Source organism: Tetrao urogallus, assembly GCF_951394365.1.
Source record: "Tetrao urogallus genome assembly, chromosome: 8".
Taxonomy (NCBI): Eukaryota; Metazoa; Chordata; class Aves; order Galliformes; family Phasianidae; genus Tetrao; species Tetrao urogallus.
In genome coordinates, this window is record NC_136821.1 from 26,397,107 (window position 1) to 26,417,046 (window position 19,940).

Sequence of the window (19,940 nt, forward strand, 5' to 3'; positions counted from 1 at the left end):
CTACATAAAACAAAACTCTAGAGACCTTGGTATATGGTTGATACGGTAGGCTTGTGTTTTGAGGGCGTTGCATTTTAGAGCTATGTTTGCCCATCCAAAAAGCCCAGTAGGCTTCTGCATGGCATGCTACACCAGTGCAAGACACAGGAGGCTCAGTGTCCACCTGCTACCTACTGCACCAAGCAGTTTTTGTGCCATTTTCAGTCTCTGAGACTTGAATTGTTTCAGGCAGCAAGGTTAGTTCTTTGGCTTTGCTGCAAGGGTCAGTATTAGGTAATTAGCTGTGAAGAATCAAAGACAGCAGCAAGAGACATAAAACAGAGGTCCTCACACTTGCAGTCGCTGGAGATTTTGTGACACTTTACATAAGGGTAGGGGTCTTGGGCTCAACTCCTGGCCAAACTCCAGGCCAAGTAATTACATTCTGCCTATCTAAAATTCCCTCTGTAGTGTCAAATGGGGAAGCAATGCTGATTTCCTTCTCAAAGCAGTGGTGGGTGCAGAGTGTCTGTTGTAGTGCCATTGTGCATTTTAGCAGAGGTAGAAACACTGAAGAGCTGCAGAAGCTGTCCTACTTTGCTTTGCAGACTTTGCTAGTGAAAAGTGCACTGTAAATCAGGCCTTTATGTGCAGCCTTGATGTCACGATGACAAACCTTTGAAGGAAGTATGAGTAGCAGTGCTGAAAATAATAGCAGGTGTAGTGCTGTAACACTGAAGCAGGCAGGAGTCTCTTACCTCTGTTTTCTTTCTGCTTAGCCCTTCTTCCTGCCTGCTGTGAAAGACTTGGTGTGTGTACGGTGTATGGTATTTTGTTCCTGATGCTTGAGTCTCCCTCTCCTCCAGTGATGAGGCAGAGCCTGAAATCGGGCTGCCCCACGCTGTTGCCAGAGCACCCTGTCACCACAGCCAAGCCCTTGCTGGGCTGGAGCACCTCTCCATCAGGCTGGAAGAACCTACTGGTTGTCATCGTGAGGCACGGCCAAACAAAAGAGAGTGGATGTATCAAGTATAGCCTTTTCCCAGCACTGCTTCTTGGAAATGGCAAAGAGTTCATTGTGCTGGGCTCTGTGTAGTTCATGTGGTGATTATGGGCTTGGGCACACCTTCAGTGAGGGGATCACCCTGAGGCTGGTGTGGTTTCTGTACAGTCACGGCAAGGTGAGTCCAGTGGGGCAGTCGTAGTGCTGTAGAAGTTGGGACGGAACTTGGCTCCTGATGTTTGAGGGACCGTCAGTTCTCCTGTGGTAGGTTGTTGCCCTCTGTTCTGTGGCACTAGCCCATGCCTCACTGTTTAGTTTCAGGCTTGGTACTTTACAAAGAAACATTTTTTTTTTTTCTCTTCCATTAGATTTTTCCTGTCAGCCATATATTAGGCCATTTAATTATATATTTTCCTATTTCTGAAATGAAAAATGTGCGCAGTGGAAGCTTAATGCACAAGGAATTCTTCCCTGCACACTTGATTTATTTGTTATTGTGTGGAGAAGTCATAAAATCTGAGCCCTGTGGAGCTCTGTGACATGGCAGTGCTCTCTGGCAGCATTGCGTGTGACCATATGGACATGCTGGGGCATGGACTTTCCTACACACGCCAATTGCAGAGCATCCACGCTGCACCTACACAGTGCTGTGCATTGCTGTGCAGGCCGACACAGCCTGCCACAGCCTCAGGTATGCACTGAGTGGCTCTTCGCCCTCCAATTCTGTGCAGTATGTTGCCATCAATGTGTTCTGCTGTGAGACTAAGGAGACCCGTGAGCTTGTGCCTAGCTGGATCCCACAAATACTTCACCTCTGATTTATAGAGTGTCCCAAGTCACAGGCTGCTAGGGATGAGAGGCATGCTGGAAAGCAGCATTGTATTTTTGCAATCTTCTCATCCTCTTCCGCCACCGTCAGGTGTGGGATCCTGACTGGAACTTTGATCTAGCCCAGCCTGGCTCTTTTTACACAGATTTGCTGGACAGCCACTTTGCAGCAAGCAGTCTTCACACTTCTGTGTTCAGCTTCCTGCTCTGCACAGGTGAGACTGCCCTGTCATGCTTTCTGTTCCTCGCCAAATCCCACTGCTCCCAGCTGTTCACTGGCATTGGACCTTCCTAGCATGTTGATGCTGAGAGGTGCCTCCAGCCCTTTCCTGCTGCTAACCAGGGATTTGGTGTTTGTTACAGACATGCCGGGACACAGTAAATCTAATTTCTCTCCCTTCTCCCACTATTTGTCTGCTGTATACAAGGTGACCACTCTGGAGAATAGCCGTGTTGCCTGACACTTTAATATGGTGCTAATTCATTGTTAATTGCTGGGGCAGAGAAACCTGACTCAGTTGGGAAAATGATGAATGAAGCTGTTGTCTCTGGAGTGTTAGGGTGGATAAGCCATTTCTCTGGAGCCATGAGCCACCACTACAGCAAAGTACCTGCTATTTCAAAAGCAGGGAAACCTCGCCTTTCATTTCCTGCATAAGATATCAGAGAATCTTCTGAAGCTGGTAGGTACATGCTGATTTAAGAGCAGTCAGATATTGGCTTTAAAGAAGCGGGAATGGTTTTCACATACTTTCTGATATGTTGTTACTTTGGTAGCTTTATAAAAAATTATATCCTTCCACTTTTTTTTTTTATTCTCTGAAGCTTTGATTTAGACAAATCTGGCAATTTATAATAGCTCAGATTGTAAATCATGGAGGAGTATTAGTAAATAAAGGAAGGCATGAAAGAAAGCTGTAGGAAAGCTCTTTTGTGTTGTGTGTTCATTGCAAACATTGTAGTCTTTCTTTAAATATGCAGAAAATAGCATACTGCAGAACTATAAGAAATACTAATTTTGTCATCTTTTTGAGGGATGGAAGGGAACAAATATTTTAGACAAGACAATGAACTACAAAACAACAGAACATGGAGCCCTAGTAAAAATGGGTCAAGGCAAGTGGTGATGGCAAACCAATGAAACTAATTTCATATTCTCTTTCTAGAAGTAATAAAGAAGGGAATGAACACCACAGTAGTGCTTCCTAATGAAATGTCTAATTCTAAACAGCATCTTAGAGTTCATGGGTCACACAGTACATAGCATGCAGATGGGAAAAAGAGCAATACTTAAATTTTCTTTTAAAAATAATATCAATTAATAATACTTAGGCAGTCATAGATAATGAGTGAAGCAAAGCTGTGTTATTCCACTGAGGAGCAGAGCGTGTTTACTAATTTTTAGGATGATGTTCACAGTTCTTACTATGTTTGTGTGTGTTATAGCAGATTTTATATACAGAAGTCAGGACTGGGTTATCAGAGAAACCCAGACAGAAACTACTTTCCCAAAGCTGCCAGCTCTCTGACTTGGTGCTTGGTTTTATCTAGCCCTGGTTTTGATGGGTGATGTCCTGTGGTTCATCGTTAAGGTCTGCACCCTCATGTTTTCATGTTTTTGCTTGTTGGTTGTTTCTCTGCATCCGACAGACAGACAATAAATTATACCCACTGCTTTTTGTTTCTGCCATCTCCTCGTGGTTGGCAGTGATGTCTGCTCAGACGGAATGACCAAGACAAGTTGTACCCAGAAAGCCCAGGTGGACTTTTAGAGGTATTTGTATCACAAGTTGATTTATTCCACTTGGGAAGCTCAGAGCTTTGGTTTGAGTAGACTGCACCTGGAGTATTTATTTTCTCTTTCATTTAGATCTTTGGGGGAAAACATGTCACAGCTAGACCTGTCAATTTAGGGACTGCAGAATATCTGCCCTCCTCAATTTTTACCTTTACCTTTCTTATGAGAAAGAAGAATAATGCTCTGTATTGTTATCTCCTTTCAGTTTAAACCACTGAAAAATGACTGAAAGCAGAGTGACTCTGAGAGGCTGGGTGGGTGTGCTGGGCCATGGCCTCCAGCAGGCTGTATGTGTGAAGCCCTCCTGGACCGCAGCCCCTGAACTGCTCGCTGGTGCTGCTGCGGTGCTGTGGCAGATGTACCGTGTTGGTAGCAAGCTCTGGCTGCTCGTCCATCCAAATGCGTGGTTGCTTGGTGAACATTCTGGTGTCCACTGTTTTTCCCACAGTTGGTGGTGGCTCAGGAACCTAGCGCAAGTTCTGACAAGGGCAGTAGGAGCACGTATCTGACAGTGAGCCCCTTATATTTGGCTCTGAGGTATCCGATACAGTTTCTTATGATTGATAGTTATCTTGATCGCAGTGGAAAGCTGCTGAGCTTTAACTGCTACAGGCAAACCTACCTATTGCACCTTCTCAGCTGTTTCTGCTTAGTGTGGATATCTAATCTACTGCTGATTTGTATTAGCTTTAAGCCCATGATTCTCCTTATAACGATAGTGAGGAAGTGCACTTGTAGTTAAAGCAATACCGCTTCTGCTCTGAAATGAAATTCAGGTTTATTAATCCATTTGAGCCTAGAAATGGGAGCTTAGTTGGATAGTTTTATTTTTTCAAAGGCGGTGGTTTTAGCCTCACCGAAGGTGTAGCCCCAGTACACCAGAAGACTCTCAGAGCTGCGTGGCCACCTCAGTGCCACCTGCTCCCGCTCACCCCATTTGGGGCAGAACAGACCAAGGGCAGGGACCGAGCGAGGTGGAAGTGCCCAGTGGAGAGCTGCCTGCCCGGCCAGCTACTTTACAGAGCTCCCGCAGCTCTGCTCCTGCTGCCCCAGCTCCTGCAAGGGGCTGCTTAAGGCAGAAAGCCATTCAAAACCTGAATGTGCCGACCTAGTGCTATGGAGACTTGGCAGGAACCGGCAGGGTGATGTTGGTCTGATGCGTCATCTCTTCAGCAAATTACACTGCTGTAGCTTTGGCTCCTGCCGTCTCACCCTTTTGCCTTTCACACACAATTTGGCCAGGTTTGGCCCTCATTTCTTCCAGTGCTGGCCCTGTTATAAATGCTAAGCTGCCAGTGTTGTAAAGAGTCATGGTAGGTTGAGGATGAGCAAACATCCCGGGCAAGATTACTAAATAAAGCTCTTTAAATTCACATAACCTTTGAAGCCTGTGCTGGCTGGCAGCAGGCAAATCTGGAAGGCTGAAAAGCTGCTGGCCGAGCCTCCATTCCATTTATGTTGGAAAATGTTTGCAGTTAAAAACGTTGCTCTTTTTCATTTTAATAGTCCCTGAATGCTCTCTGTTCCTCGCATTTGTATATAAATGATAATATCGGGCTTTAGAGCTATGTGTTTATAGGCTATTGGTTGCAGGCAGCATTTTATTCTCTGGCTCCTTACAGAAGTCTTAGGATAAAGTTAAGAGTCCCGGATCACTGCAGCTGGCCTTTGTGTACAATTACAAAAATTATATGGGGAGGGAAACAATATTGTACTGTGCTGTCCGAGCACATTGCCCTGTTTGTCCCCCAAAGATCTCCAAGAGTGAGCGAGCTGCTCTTCCTCTCCTGTTGCACAGTGTCCCCGCAGAAAACTGCAGCTTCTGGGCAGTGCTGGGAGTCAGGCAACAGCAGAGCAGGAAATAGATGCTCAGTCTCGCTGCCCTAGGCCAGTCTGGTAATACATTTGTTAGTGTGAATTTCTCTCTCTCTTTTTTTTTTCTTTTTTTAAAATTTGGATTGGCTGGAAATGCCCAAAGACTACAATATGTGCTGGGATTGGCTTTTTTCAGGGACAGTGTGCTGTGTATACACATTGTCCCATGTTTGTATGGACTTTTATAGGAATTACAGATTGAAATGGGAAATGTTTCTGTGTATGCACTATTCTCACACATCAAGTATCCAAAAGTACAGTAGCACATATTTTTTCTCACAGTCATCTATGCTTACAGCGTTTCAAAGAATATTCCAAAATATCTTGGCACAGACAGAGCGAAGCTGTTTGCAAGATCCCTAGCTGTGGAACAACAAAGGCTACATTCTGAACACACATCACACATGACTTTAATAAAAGTCTTAAACAAAAATCAGATAATGTATTTAGAAAATTGCACTTCACAATGTATGATGCTGCTCACATTGTGGAAGGAGGCAGGTATCCCCTTCTGCCTCCCTCCCAGTGTCTTTTCCCCAGTTCTGCTCGCATCTTCACATTTTGAATTGGAACATTAAAGAAAAAAGATGTTTTTAAATACATATGAATACATTTTAAAGCCACTGACCAGTGATTTGGGACTAACTCAAATCGTGCAGCGCCTAACTTCAGAAGGACTTGGTGTCCAGAAACCAAGGAATACAGGCACGTATGAGGTGTCTCTCATGGAACATTCGGAAGATTGAAAATCCGAAATCATTATGAATCTCTCTCTAGTACGTATGACAGAAAGGATGTGGTAAGTCACAGAACACGTCCTGGGTAGTACAGACCCAGCAATCTCATTAACCTCATGTCAGAAAACATTCCTTGGTTTCCAGTTTGGACCAACTTTATTTTATTTTTAACATCAGCATGGAAAGTACTGTTGACAACCTTAAACTTCCTAGTGCTTCTTCTCAAATTCATGGTTTGTGTTATGATCCTTCTATTAGTCTGTGCTGTTTGATTCAAGGCACACAGGCAGGGAGGTCTAGAAAGAGCCCTTTCTTTCCTGCCAGAAGTCCCGTCACGTGGAATTAGAGAAGAAAGGTTTCATGCAGACCCATAGGTTAGACGAGAAACATGCAGGACATGGTAGAAGTACAGCAGCTTTCTGCCCATGAGAAATAAGAGCTCACTCCTTTGCTATGCTCAGTTGAGAGGGGCTGTGGTGGCAGCTGTGGATCCACCCAGCTGCAGCAGAAGGAGACACTCTGAAATGCCGGGACTCAAAGGCCTCTTAAAAAGATCTATCTGGACAACACTGCACTAGTTAAGTGCTAAGTTATTATTTATTATTTATTTCCTCTCCTATTTCTTCTCTTACCAAACAAGCAGGAAATGTCTTTGTTCTTTCATTTTAGAAGTGAAATAAATGTATTCCCTGCAGCTTTTGAAATTTTCATAATCCATAATAAATAAAATCATATCTAATAGCATAACTGCTTTCAATTGGCAATGTGATCTAGATGCATTGCAATGGCAGAAACATAAATAGTTACAGCCTCTGAAAGCCTACTTCCTATTTGCTAAATATACTTGGCTTGCTTTAAATTCCTTTGTGTGCAGTCATTAATACAATCCTCTTTGACAGCATTTAATTAAAGTGCTTTTCTCTATTAAATTCATTAAAACTTTTTTTTTATATACAACTGTTTCCCAGACACTGAACGTTAAGGACCTGTAGGCCTCTCTTTAAATAACTTCTCTCTCCTTGTTGTAAATTGTTAATTAAATTTTACTTAGACTGTTTAAAGATGGCTTGGAAAAGAGAGACAGATTTCAGGATATGGTCTCAATCATGTCTGACTTTTTTTAACACAATTTTTTCCATGTTGCTGTAGACTGTGTGTTATATTGTTTATGAATGTTCCTGGAACCACACAAAGAAATATCCTTAAAACCTCATTCCTATTTAACTTCAAAAATTTACATCTTTTTCGTGCAATTTCACAGCCTAAGAGGGGGAGTAAGGAGGGAGGAGCTGCTCAGTATTAATAGATTATTGACAGTTTAATGTCTTGGCACCTAGACAGCCCATAAGGTATAATAAACAGGAAGCTGTCTGTTGTGAGAGCAGTCAATAGCGTATTCAATCAGAACCTTTCAGTTAATTGCTGGTTGACCTCAGAGATTTCCTTTAAGTGAAACTGTCCTTTGCTCAGATCTCATCTGGTTTTCAGAGTTTAATTTGAGAATGCCCTATCCATATGGTAGCTTACGCGTGCGATCCCGCCTGCGTTTTTGCTTTGCTCCCAAGCACGGCATCGCAGGAACCAGCGCCTGCCTGGAGCTTCACAGGACACGAGGACGTGTGTTGTGTGCGGCCCCTCTGAGGGCTGCGAGCGTGGCCAGAGCCAGCACAGTCCCCAGGAGAGCGCCGGGGCTGCGGGCGTGGGCTCTGTGCTGCGCGGGGAAGCCTGCGGAGCACCGGTGGCAGCCCCAGCCTGCAGCTGGGACACGCGGTGTGGCGTGCCGGTGGGCACCAGCAGCACAGCTCATGCAGGTGGGGTTGAACAGCACTGTCGGGAGTACTGCAAAGTGGCTGAGCTGTTGTCCAGTGTTTCTGAATAGAGCTTGGCACGCAGCAACAGAGGAAAGGGCTGGCATTACTGCACTCACACCCGACCCCGCTGCACATCGTTGGTACACACTGCCCTGCTCCCTGGCACAAGCACAAACCCAGGCTCATTTGTATTTTGCTTCCCTAATTTCTGTACTTAACTGTTCTAATTTTTTTTGATTGTGTATCTTGATGAGATCTAGATAAGCTACAAAGGCAAGCAGGCAGGAAACCGCACGGGCAGGCCCAGACCCTGACTAACTGGAAACCGTCTGCTTACTCAGGGGAAGCCTGCATGGAAATCTCTTGTAGCAAGACTGCTGTTTGGGTTTCTCTTCCTTTCCCTCCAACAGTTGCCTCCGAGTGTGTTTTTTCCCTAAGTGTGATGAAGGAGGGTCAGCTGCAGCAGCCCTCACTTGGCTTTCCCAGTGGCAGCAAGCACTACTCTGTGAAGGAAATCCTTCTGCACCAGAGCTCGCTTCATTTACTTTTCATTCAGGCAGGAGACCTTCTTTTTGTCTCTAGATCTTGCAGCAATTCTGTCTTCTAGCCACTTCTCATGAGTTCAGACTGTGGTTTGCTGGAAGAAGTATTATTACTTTTAATCTCTAATTTTGCCCTGGGTTTCATTGATTTCTGTGGTTGTCTTTGTCTGTCAGCAAAGAACAAACTGCTTATGCGTTTTTAATGTCCTGATTAGCACCAGGAAGCACTGCTGACTTGGAGTTATGTTGCTCCTGCTGTCCCCTTATTTAAATGAGATGAGGCTTAAGAACGCCAAGTGGCTCTGCTTGGGGTCCATTTACGCTCAGTGTGGTTCCCTCACTGAGGGAGGCTATAAATTTCTGGGATTCATGAGTGTCAAAAAGGTGATGAGGAATAGTGGTAAGATGATGCCTCCTCTCCTGGAACATTCAAATGATGGAAGAGGCTTTCTGGAGAGGGTGGAACAAAATATAGTGAGACAAACTGGGACTGAGGATAAGATCCCATATATGTCTGTGTCCCTCTGGAACATACACGCTTCATGCCGACATGTCCCTGGCCAGAGATATTCAGAGGTACTTTATGGCTTTATCAGGCTTACTGACCAAGCTGCTAATCAGTGTTACACAGACCAACAGGCTCCCACATGCAGTAAAAATCATAAGCTTTATTGGATTTTGAGATAGGAAAGACTCACATCCTGTTCCTTTTATAAACTGTGTTACATTTCATTCTTACCCACCAGTACACCTCTTTGTAAATATGACCATGAAGTCTGTAGGAAGTTAGATGGCTGTGAATTTCCATCCTTGGTGGTATGGCCCAGAGCTATGGAGGTGCTTGAGCTGAGTTTAAGAAATTGCTGACATTTCTGAACCACAGTAAGAAAAAAAGAGTTGTTGCTTTTAAATTTATTTTCTGTTAAAATAGGGGAAAAAAATTTGCAGCAGTTTGGAACAACATAATGCTTTAAAGGAAAATGGAAAGGTAGAATTTGAAGACCAAAAGTTTTTCTGAATAAATGCAGCTACAATATGCTGTTTCATGAAAAATGCCTGAATGGCTGCTTGAACTTTGTCGGAATATTTCCCCCTCCATCAGGCCAGCAGCTTGGCAAAGTAGGCTTCATTTAGGCAATATCTGTCACTCGGTCAGAATTTTTGACTGAAAGAGAGATGTTTGGCAGAAAAAAGCCGTGTAGTTCTTATCTTAATAAAGCAAAGAACGATCTTTCACATTTCTAGCAAAAGCCCAGGCTCTTCACACGCAGATCTGTGCACGCTGCGGGCTTGTGTCAGCCTGGGTCTTTCCATTGCAGTTGGATGTGTGGGGCCGTGCAGGGGGCTGGCCAGTCAGCAGGGCTCTCCTTGGAGGCAGTGAAAAATCTGGAGATGGGTCCCAGTGCCACAACGTCTTGCCCTCTGTTGTTCTACATAGTAACCCATTTCATTAAAAATGAACAAGTACCTTTTATTCCCCAATCACATATATTCTTGAACTGTAAAGAGAAACTGCAGGTGCTTCAGATAGGAGACTTTCTGTAAAGCCTTTTTCTTCCAGCACCCATAACCCACGAAATAGGTGCAGGTCAGGGCAGAGAGCCACCAAGAGCGCTTACACTGGCTCAGCTCCCTCAGCTGCCAGAGGTGCCCACCTTTTGAAAAGTGTAACCAGGAAGACAAAGGATTTCACATCTAATTCTGCAAAACCTCCCACCCTCAGTGCCCCAGTCTGTGGGCCAGGATGTACTTTGGCTATTTATTTACCCAGTTTCAAGCTAAGGGTATAATAAAGCACGTTATGCCAGTTGCATGTGTGGCATTGCTGGATATTTTGCCGTTTACCATGGTAGTTGATTATAATGCACTTTTAAAGACATACTTTCTAAAAAAAGGAATATTTATACTTTTATGTGTTTGATTCACACAGTATAGTTTGCTGAAGTCCTGTTATTAAGTGCATTGGTGGTTACGTCTAGAAAGCAAAAAACATGCTGAGTAGTATTTTATCAGCACAAATCTACCATTTCCACTAACCATAACTGTCAGGTTCTTCTGACTCCTAACTGCCCCCACTGTAAAAATTAACGGTAGAGTTGGGTATTCCCGGAACCCCAAATAGCCATCTGTGAGGACATAAAGCAGTTTGAAGGGACAAATAATTACCCCTCCCCCCAGCGAATGCAGTGCCTAATCCAAACATACCCTTCCTGAAATAATTCAGTGCCTGCTCCTGAGCTGAGTGACTGGAAAACAGCGTGATTATGGTGGCGCCGCTCGTGCCACCATGGTTAGGGGGCTGGGGAGCGACCTTACGCACTGCACGAGGTCAGGGCTGCTGGGGGAAGACCTCGCTCAGCCTACCAGCAATTGCTGCTCTGCCTTTTCAAATGAAAAGGAGAGCATGTGTAGTGTTAATTAAACAAGAAGATGCAGAGGATGCCAGAAGTATTTCGTCTGAAATAAAGCAAATCAAAAAGCCTTTTGTTGCTTCCTTAGATCTGTGGCGTTGTGCCAACTCCTCATTAGGATTAGCGGGGTTGGGACAGGGAAATTCAGGATCAAGCTGAAATCTTTGGCAGACACTCCCTCCTGCTGCATCCAGGCCCGTTTGGAAGCTGCAAAGCTGGGCTCTGCACACAGCAGCACCCATGAGCCTCGTAGGGCTGCGAGAGAAAGCACAGAAGAGCTGAGTCAGGCCCACGGTGTTAAGTTGAAGGTTTTGAAGCCCTCTGTGCACATGTGTTGTAAGTCCTGCATGGGTGGGACTACAGTTAGCATCATCACGCAGAAGAGCAGTGCAAATTCTTATGGGGCCGTTGCTCTCTCCCTTGTAGGAGAGGCTGCCCCACTGCTGCAGGTTATGGGCCTGAAGGGCATGAGCTGGTGGCCTGGAGGCCAGCAGGACCCTGCCTGCCTGCTGGGGGACGCAGCCAGCCCCATGCCAGCTGTGCTGGCCGTGCCCCATCCCCAGACAATGGAGCCATCCATCACCGATGCCTTCAGGAGAGAGTCTGCAGCGGTGTTGTGCAATGCTTCCTGGCCACATCGGCCTCTCTGTCACCAGCACCCGGGTTGTGCCAGCAGGAGCCGGAATGAAGCCGGCCACTGCCTATTTATACAGTAGGTATGTGCCGGCTCCACCTGTGGCTGAACAGTGCTTGTTTACAGCACTCCCAGTCTGCAGTTGGATACTTGAGCAAGGGATGTTCGCTGTTGTGCAGTTACTGTGCAGTAAAGCTAAGGATCTGGCTTAAACCAGCCAAAGATGGGGATTTCAGAGCTAATCCACTAACGTTCATCAGCATGAGCTCATTTATGCTAGCCCATAAAATCAGCCAGTTCTCAGGCACTTGCACAGCAATGAAAGTTGTGCCTGTGCTTTTGTGGGAAGAGTTGAGTTAGCGTTTGGGAGAGAACAGTTATCCCAGGAAACACCGGGACACTGCTCTGCATTGTCAGAGTTTAGTGATTTATTTTTTTAACATTATACAGACAAAATAGTGGCTATTGTGTAGGCACGTGCTGTCTATTAGTGGAGATCAGGAAAGGGAAATAAACCACGCATTACTGAAGAATAAGATCATGATTGCGGTCAAGTGATGGCAGAATTTCTTTTTTCTCTTTGTCAAGCTGATTTGTAAACATTCTTCAAACAACTGTGCAGACAGCAGTTCCACAGCTCGGGGAAAGAAAAGCAAAGATGAGGACAAATTCCTCTACACAGATGTTTTACAGGAACTGTAGGACCTGTCCAAAAGTTATCTGGTCATCTCCAGTTGTCACTGAGAGCTACGCCGCACACGCAGCCCCTGAGCAGCACGCTGTAATCAGGCTGTAATTTATATTTTATCTCCCGTGATGATAGCTCTTAAAAATGTTTTCTGGTGTATTTGCTCTTTGATGCGTGCTAAGCTCCTGTTAGCATTAATGGGAGCAGCATGTGCCGGGGGTGGAGGGGGCAGACACCTTCCCCTGCCTTCAAGTCAGGATTAATTGCATTTTGCTTATGCTTATAACTTCTGTGCGATGACAGATGCTATGCACAGCTGAAAGTTTTGCTATTTTTTGTCTGTTTTTCATGTCTCTCTTGTGTCTTTTGATTGCTTTTTGACCACTTTTGACTCTTTGAGTCCGGAGAAGAGTTGCAGGATTCGGCCCATATTTCAGAGGCCAGGTGTTTGCTCAGTGCTTGCCTTGTTTTCAGATCGCTGTCTATTTCCTGCCCTTGAGCAACACGACCGCCGTAAAGCAAAGGGAAGCATGTGGAGAGTGTGCTCCAAAGATGCTGAAATGAATCGCTTCAACCAGCTCACATTCCAGTCTGGGAAAGCTTGCTTTTGAGTTTGGATTCTCTGTGGAATTCATTTCTTTCTTCCCATTTTCCTCTTATGCCCTTTTTCGCGTGGCTCAGAGAGAGAATCATACCTCAGAGTGGAGACATTTAGGACACAGGGGTTTTCTGGTCGGACTCCAGGTGCGATCAGTAGCAGATAACGGTGATATTTAGGGAAAGGCCTGACTGTCCAAGGGATTTTTTTTCACTGTGACTGCTTTGTCTTTGCAGCTGAATAGGGCGCAGGGCTCTTGGGTTACAAGTTGGCTCTAGCCAACAGCTCATAAAGCTTTGGTCTGGCTCGCGTGAGATGAGGCACATCACTTCACAAACAGGTACTATAATTATCTGTAATAATGGTGTTTACTCTTGTGAAGCAATTACTAAACTGCATTGGAAAATGCACAGGATGTGCTGCTAGTATTTGAGTTACAAAATTAAAAGAAGCTCAGAGTGAAGTTAGATGAAAGTGAACATATTTATCCTTGTCAGACTTCCTACCATTTTGCACGCTCATATTGATTTCTTTTGACACGGTCTTCTTTTATTGAGTACCATATATATTTTTTAAATCCCTTACCGATAACAGTACCTGCTAAGGGCAATTGTAAAAGGAAACTGAAGTATATTAAACCTGCCTGGAGTCAAAATGTAATCTAACACCTGTAGTCTGCAATTTGTCATCACTTCATAGATACTTTTCCTTTTTTAATAACAGTAGTGGATTTTCCTGAGTTTTGACCTTAGGATACTGTATAATCCAAGAAAAGCAAGGAAACTAAACCACAGTCTTTAACACAGTTTTATGATGTCAAGGTGTGAAATCACCGCTGTGAAAATGAGCCCAAAGAAAATACTTCATTTGGGGCTGGGACTCGTTTTGCAGTGTTTACCCGAGTGGATATATTTTTGCAAGGAAGAAAAGAAAAAAGGTAGTAGAACAGCCACATTTTTTAAAAGAAAGAAATGAATGCAGGTGCAAATTGTAACTTCTGCTACAGTTTCTTGTTCAGACATTCCTAGGAAACCTGTAAAGTGTCTTGGCTCAGCGACTATGTCTAATTGCTGCGTTAGCTGCTGCAACCAGGAGGCTGTCGAGGTGCAGTCTTGTTTATTACGGCTGTTTGTTCAACCCTTGCTTGCTTCTCTATATGAAGATAAGCTGCCAGAGACAAGGCGTAGCGGCTGTAAGGTTGTTTGAGTAGATTATTTCTGTAAGATCTGCTACAAGGGGCAGACCGTACATCCTTCCATGTATAAGATTTATCTGCAAAGTGATGGAAATTGTCTCTTAAGGAAACTACTGACATGATAGCCAGGCACTGTTTCTAATTGGCTGCAGCACCTGCATGGGCAATAAAAGGTGGCACTGCATGGTGGTGTCAGCTGGTGCCCTGCTGGCAGCGGGTACGTCTGTGCCTCCTCCACATCCTGCCTGGTTCCACTCAGCGAGTTCACATCTCTAGTTCTAGCCAGAGTGAGGGTGGGAATGGAGGCGAGCATTGGCAGAACAGCGAATCCAGCCAAAATTCAACACAGCACAGACAGCGACTGCAGCGACACAGTGCTCGTTCAGCCTGGGTTTGCTCACCTTCCTTTGCTGTGGGGACGGCTGTCCCAACTTCCAGAGCCAGGTTTCTTCTACAGGAACATCCCGAGAAGCGGGGAATGGGACATGTGAAGCTATGCGGTGATCCCTTCCCCCCAATACTTCTTGGCTTTGGATTTTAGAAAGACCACAAACCCTTAGCTTATTACAAGTAATCCTGATCACTCCCATAATGATACACTACATTATATACTCTCCTAAACTTAATCATTCAATATCTCACTTCCTTCCCTGTAGGCATGTACTATTATATTTTACACATGGCTTCCAGCTGGTTTTCATTGCGGCCTTCAAATCGTATTTCAGAACAGCGCGACTTAAGACCAGTCATTTTATCTTTTAAAGTCAACTTCCATCATATAAGTTTTCCTGCAAGTTTTCTGCCAGGGCTGGTTAATTTGTTTGAAAAAATGACTTCGTCTGTGAGGCTAAAGCCTGCCTGAATGAAACTTCGTAATGCGGCATCTCTCATACCTGCTCTGTGTGGACGCTAGGAACACAGCGATGCCTGTAAACATGAAATCTCTTGAAGGGATGGAAAAAAATAAGTCCTCTGGGCACGGAAGGAAATCTATATCTTCACATTTGATTCGAAAGTAGATGGAGAGATGGTGAGGAGAAGGGAAGGGGAAGTCAGCTCCAGATGTGGCGGCTATGGCGGGGCTGCCCCACCTGTGGGCTGGAAGCAGTGGGAAGGAGACGTGGATGGAAAGTAGAGGTGGGATCGCAGAGCCTGCAGAGGCCTCTGCAGCAAGGGGCCGCAGGGCGAGCCAAGGCTGGCACTGAGCGGGGCGAGGGGACACCGTGCCAGGGCTGTGCTGAGGATGCACTGCAGAGGGAGAGGGGATGGGGAAGGCGGCGGGCAGCGTGCCTGCCCCGTGGGACCTGGCTGCCCGTACAAGGAAAGCTGCACCTGGCTGCTGTTTTTATACAATTTAGTGGCGTGTTCAGGACACAGTTTGGAAGCGTTTAGCTGCGTTGGGAAATGTGCTGTAGCTGTTATCACAGAATAGACAGGCTTTCCTTTTTTGCCGTATGGAAGCAGAACAGGGCTGACTCAAAATACCGAGGGTTCGGCAGGCTGTGCAAAAGGGCGTGAGGTCGATGGAAATTGTAACCACAGATTTAAGGACATAATAACAACCCCACAATCTAAAAATCTGCAAGGTGAAAGCCGGGCAGTTTCTTTTATGAGGATGTGGTACACAGAGCCAGGCACAAAGTAAGCAAATTGCTCACATCAAGCACTGTATTTTACAAATGTAGTTCAGAGCAAATAGCACAAAGGTAACTTAAATCTCATCTTGTATCATGTGCCTCAGTTGTTGATTCGTTTCCTATAGAAAGGCACACACAGCCCATTTTACTGGAAGGAGACAAAACCGATTGCAGCCGAAATCCAAAGGAAATTCTGCATATTTATCCATCTCTGTCAGTGTGCATGTTTAATGTCATATCACAGAAGTGCATTCTCAATGCCACTAGAAATCCAGAGCAAGCCCCCAGAAATCAGCGAAATTGTGAGATTTTATGCAGCATAAGAGCAGCTTTAGGGTTTTGTATTATTTAAGAAAACAGTAAGGCAAATGAAAAACAACCTTTTTGTAATGTTATACATGGATAGTTCCATGGTTATGTATTTTTCTCTTCTGGAAACGATGGAGAGGTCACTCCAGAGAAGGAAGGGTTAAGGAAAATTATTCTTTCCCTCCTGCTCTTGGCCTTCTTTGGTTGATTGCTTTATAGATGCTGTAGGCATCTCTTCATCTCCTTCAAATTAAACATTTTACTGCTGCTGATCCTGTATTGTTGGATTTTTTTCATCATTATATTTGATTGGAAGTCTTGTAACGTTTTTCAGGCTGGATCATTTCTCATGCTATTTGTCAACTGAAGAGGAAGAAAAACACACTTCTAACTCCAAGAATGAACTGAGTAATTCACACTGTTTCTGGATGTGTTTCTATCTGTGTTAGCTGCTACTTAAATTTAGCTTCTGATTAGCAGTGCTACATGAGCTTTTTCATATGACACCGTCTGTAAATTCACTGGCAGTTTGTAGTGTTACATCCTTCTCTTTTTGGCTGCTCTGGGCCTTGTGGTGTCAGGGGGCAGGTCCAGAGGGCACTGCAGTGGAGATAACGTAGGTGGGGTCTGTGTTACAGAGGCATGAGGCTGGGTTCTCATCAGCTGGCATCAGCAAGCCCAGTACTTTGGCTCTCGGTGCTCCCTACTGATGTTGGTACAGATCTCACCCTCATCTGTAGTGCCTCTCTTTGGAAACATCAGTCCTTTCCTTCGAGAGCAATCCATGAACAAAAAAGAAATGCTCAAAGAGTAACTGAGCTATTCAGTTCACTGGAACGTTTGCTCTTTTATTGCATGATAGGTAGTAAAACACAGAATACTAGGCATTCCCATATGAGTTCCTCCTATCTCCTAATCCTTGGTTAGTTCCATTTGACACCTGGAGTGTTTACGTGCTTGAGAGAAAAATTCATTGGCATCAAAACATATCTGCAGTTCTGCTCACCAGCAGCTCTTCCACAGTTGTACAGACCCTCTTGTCACTGGTGGCAACACCTACTTTTAAACGCCTGCCGTGGAGCTGCCTCCTTGTTCCAGTGCTTTCTGCCCCCTCCTTGAGCATTGCTCCGTGCCGCTGCCGTGTGCTGCGGTCCTTGGGACGTGGTGCTTCGCCCTGCCTCGTGTACAGGAGTTGGGCTGGGACGAAGCCCAGCATGCCTGCAGCGTGCTCCTTGCAGCCAGAGGCACAGGCAGCGCAACACAGCTGCTCTGCCAGGATGTGAGCTGCGCTGCGTTCACACTGACTCCTCCAGGCTCGGCTCCTTGGCAGACCGTGAGCAGCAGGCAGTGGTTGGGGCACGTCACTTTTCACACGCTGCAGCTGGAGATGAGCGGTGGTGTACGTTACGGCGACATTAGCTGAGGAAGGAAATGAATGAAGGGCTCTTCAGGACAGAGCCGTTTCATTTCTCTGTGCGGACAGCCTGATATTCTACAGTGGACTTTCATTACGCACTCCTCAATAACTTGAACAGAGTAGGATTTTACTGGGAGCTTTGTGTGGGTGCAAAACTCGGTGCAGGTTCTCAACACATTTCCATTATTTACTCTTATTTTTCCCTTTAGAGAGCTTTAATGTAAGGTTGATCTTCTTGATGCTGTTTGCAGCAAAGCTGATTTCTTTTTTGGTTGAAGAGCCAGAATTCCTTTTTATTTATTTATAAGGAAATATTTATCCATATTGATTTTGTTAGCTCTGTAGCACTGAGTTCTAATAATTATTTCCCTGCATCTGAAGAAACCCCTAGGCAAACACAGCCTTCAATCCTGTAGGGGATTATTGCCGGTAATCTCTCTTGTATACATTTTGTTTTAAAGAAAGCATATGTAGTTCCTCTGTGCTTCTAGCAGTTCAGAGCGAGTATTTTTCTCCTGGAAAGAGGGCTATACAAGGCTGCTCCTTAGCCATTTTCAGTGGCTGTTAAGAAGATTAAAAGCTACACAGCTTTCTTAAACTTGCCAAAAAGGAGATTCTGCTGGTGAAATCTGTTACAAGACTGGAAAATGTGTCTGCCCAGAAGTCTTCTCAGAATGGAGGGGTATAATTATTTGAATAATATAATATGATTATATTATTCAAATAATAATAATTAATAATATAATAATTATATTATGGAGGGGTATAATTATTTGAACTCACAAGTAGTGATATTAATACAGTTGTAACAGAAAAATTTGCTCGAGATGCACTTAAGCTGGCTCTGATAAAAACTGACCTATCCACGATGTTACCTTGACAGAAAGGAAATCTTATTAAATCTCTTGACTTCATATATATATATATATATATATATGTTCCCATAAAGCAGCCATGATAGATTTCAATGCCAAATCATTACTGATGAAAAAGGAGCACCTCACAGTCGCAGCTGATCAGTCTTTGTAGTACTGGGCATGTAGAAACGTGGCCTCCAGGATAACAGCAAGAGGAAATGAGAAGCAAAGAAGCGGAAGGCCTTGTCTGAGATGTGACAACTGGCCAGTCATGACCGTGAGACTATTCCAACTTTTGAATTAATTTTTATTTTGGCTGTGGTTCTTTTTAATGCCTATATTCTGTGTTAATTAGTTCGTATTTTTCTATTTATTTTTTTACATGCATTGTTTGCCTTTTACATTGCTTTCTCCTTTCAGTCTGTAGTTACCAGTGCAGCTGCATTATAGGTAAGAAAGGAACTGGGAAATTAATCTAATTAGTACTTTCCTTCACTAAAACAAATTAGACCCTGTGTGAAGACATGTATAAGTGCCTCTTATCTCAGGCACCAAAGGGGTCACCATGTACATGAGCTACTTGTCTGCTTAACCCTACAGGTGCTGCACAGACAGCAGTCCCAGCCTGCAAAGGAGAGTTCCCCACCCAGAGAAGAGGCTCCTCCTCCACCCACTGAGGACAGTTGCACCAAAAAGCCCAGATCCCGCACCAAGATATCCCTGGAAGCTCTAGGTATCCTTCAAAGCTTTATCCACGATGTAGGTCTCTACCCTGATCAGGAAGCCATTCATACCCTCTCTGCTCAGCTGGATCTCCCCAAACACACCATCATCAAATTTTTCCAGAACCAACGTTACCACGTAAAGCACCATGGGAAGCTAAAAGAGCATTTGGGAACAGTGGTTGATGTGGCAGAGTACAAGGATGAGGAGCTGCTGACAGAGTCGGAGGAGAACGACAGTGAGGAGGGCTCAGAAGAGATGTACAAAGTGGAGCCTGAGGAGGAAAACCCCGACAAAAGCAAGGCAGCTCCAGCAGACATCGACCAGAGATAATGTGAGATAGGAACACAGAAAGCAATACAGTGATCCAAGGATGTTGTTTCTGTTTTTTTTTTCTCCTTCCTCTTTTTACTTTTTGTTTGTTTCTGTTGCACATGATCCATGTGCAAAATGAATGAATTCAGCATTGCCCACTCAGACATCGCCTTGACACAGACACTTGAGTGTTACACATCCTACATGTGACTGAAGTAATCATTGTAATCACATAGGATTATGCCTTCATTAATCTTGCACTTATGAAAGGGACATCTAGCAAGTAAATGGGAAGAAAAAGTCCTATGAAATCAATGAAGGAAAAATTACAACTTTGTGTGTGTATATATATATATTTACATAAAATATATATATATTAAAATTGCATGGGACGGAACTTTACAACCTGGAAGTACAGACTGTGAAATGAGTTCTTTAAAGATGAGACTTGTTTATGTATTAAAACCACTTCACAATGAGTTGCTTTGGCTTTTTGATAAACTGCCGCCTGCTCTCAGGGTGTGGTGACTATTTTTGAATTTCTATTTATTTTCTATGTTTATCCCTGATTTTTTTTTTTTTA

At 44.4% G+C, this 19,940-nt stretch overlaps 1 protein-coding gene across 1 annotated transcript in view; it reads left to right on the top strand.

Annotated features, from left to right (window-relative positions):
* Window positions 1-19,375, top strand: part of SATB2 (SATB homeobox 2) — a gene marked incomplete at its 3' end in the record, with an annotated part of 122,170 nt that extends 102,795 nt beyond the window's left edge. Inside the window, exon 10 of the mRNA XM_079539136.1 lies at window positions 18,920-19,375. Within this exon, the coding sequence (XP_079395262.1) occupies window positions 18,920-19,375 (456 nt within the window). The remainder of the gene's footprint in view (window positions 1-18,919) is intronic.
* Between the last annotated feature and the right edge of the window lie 565 nt (window positions 19,376-19,940).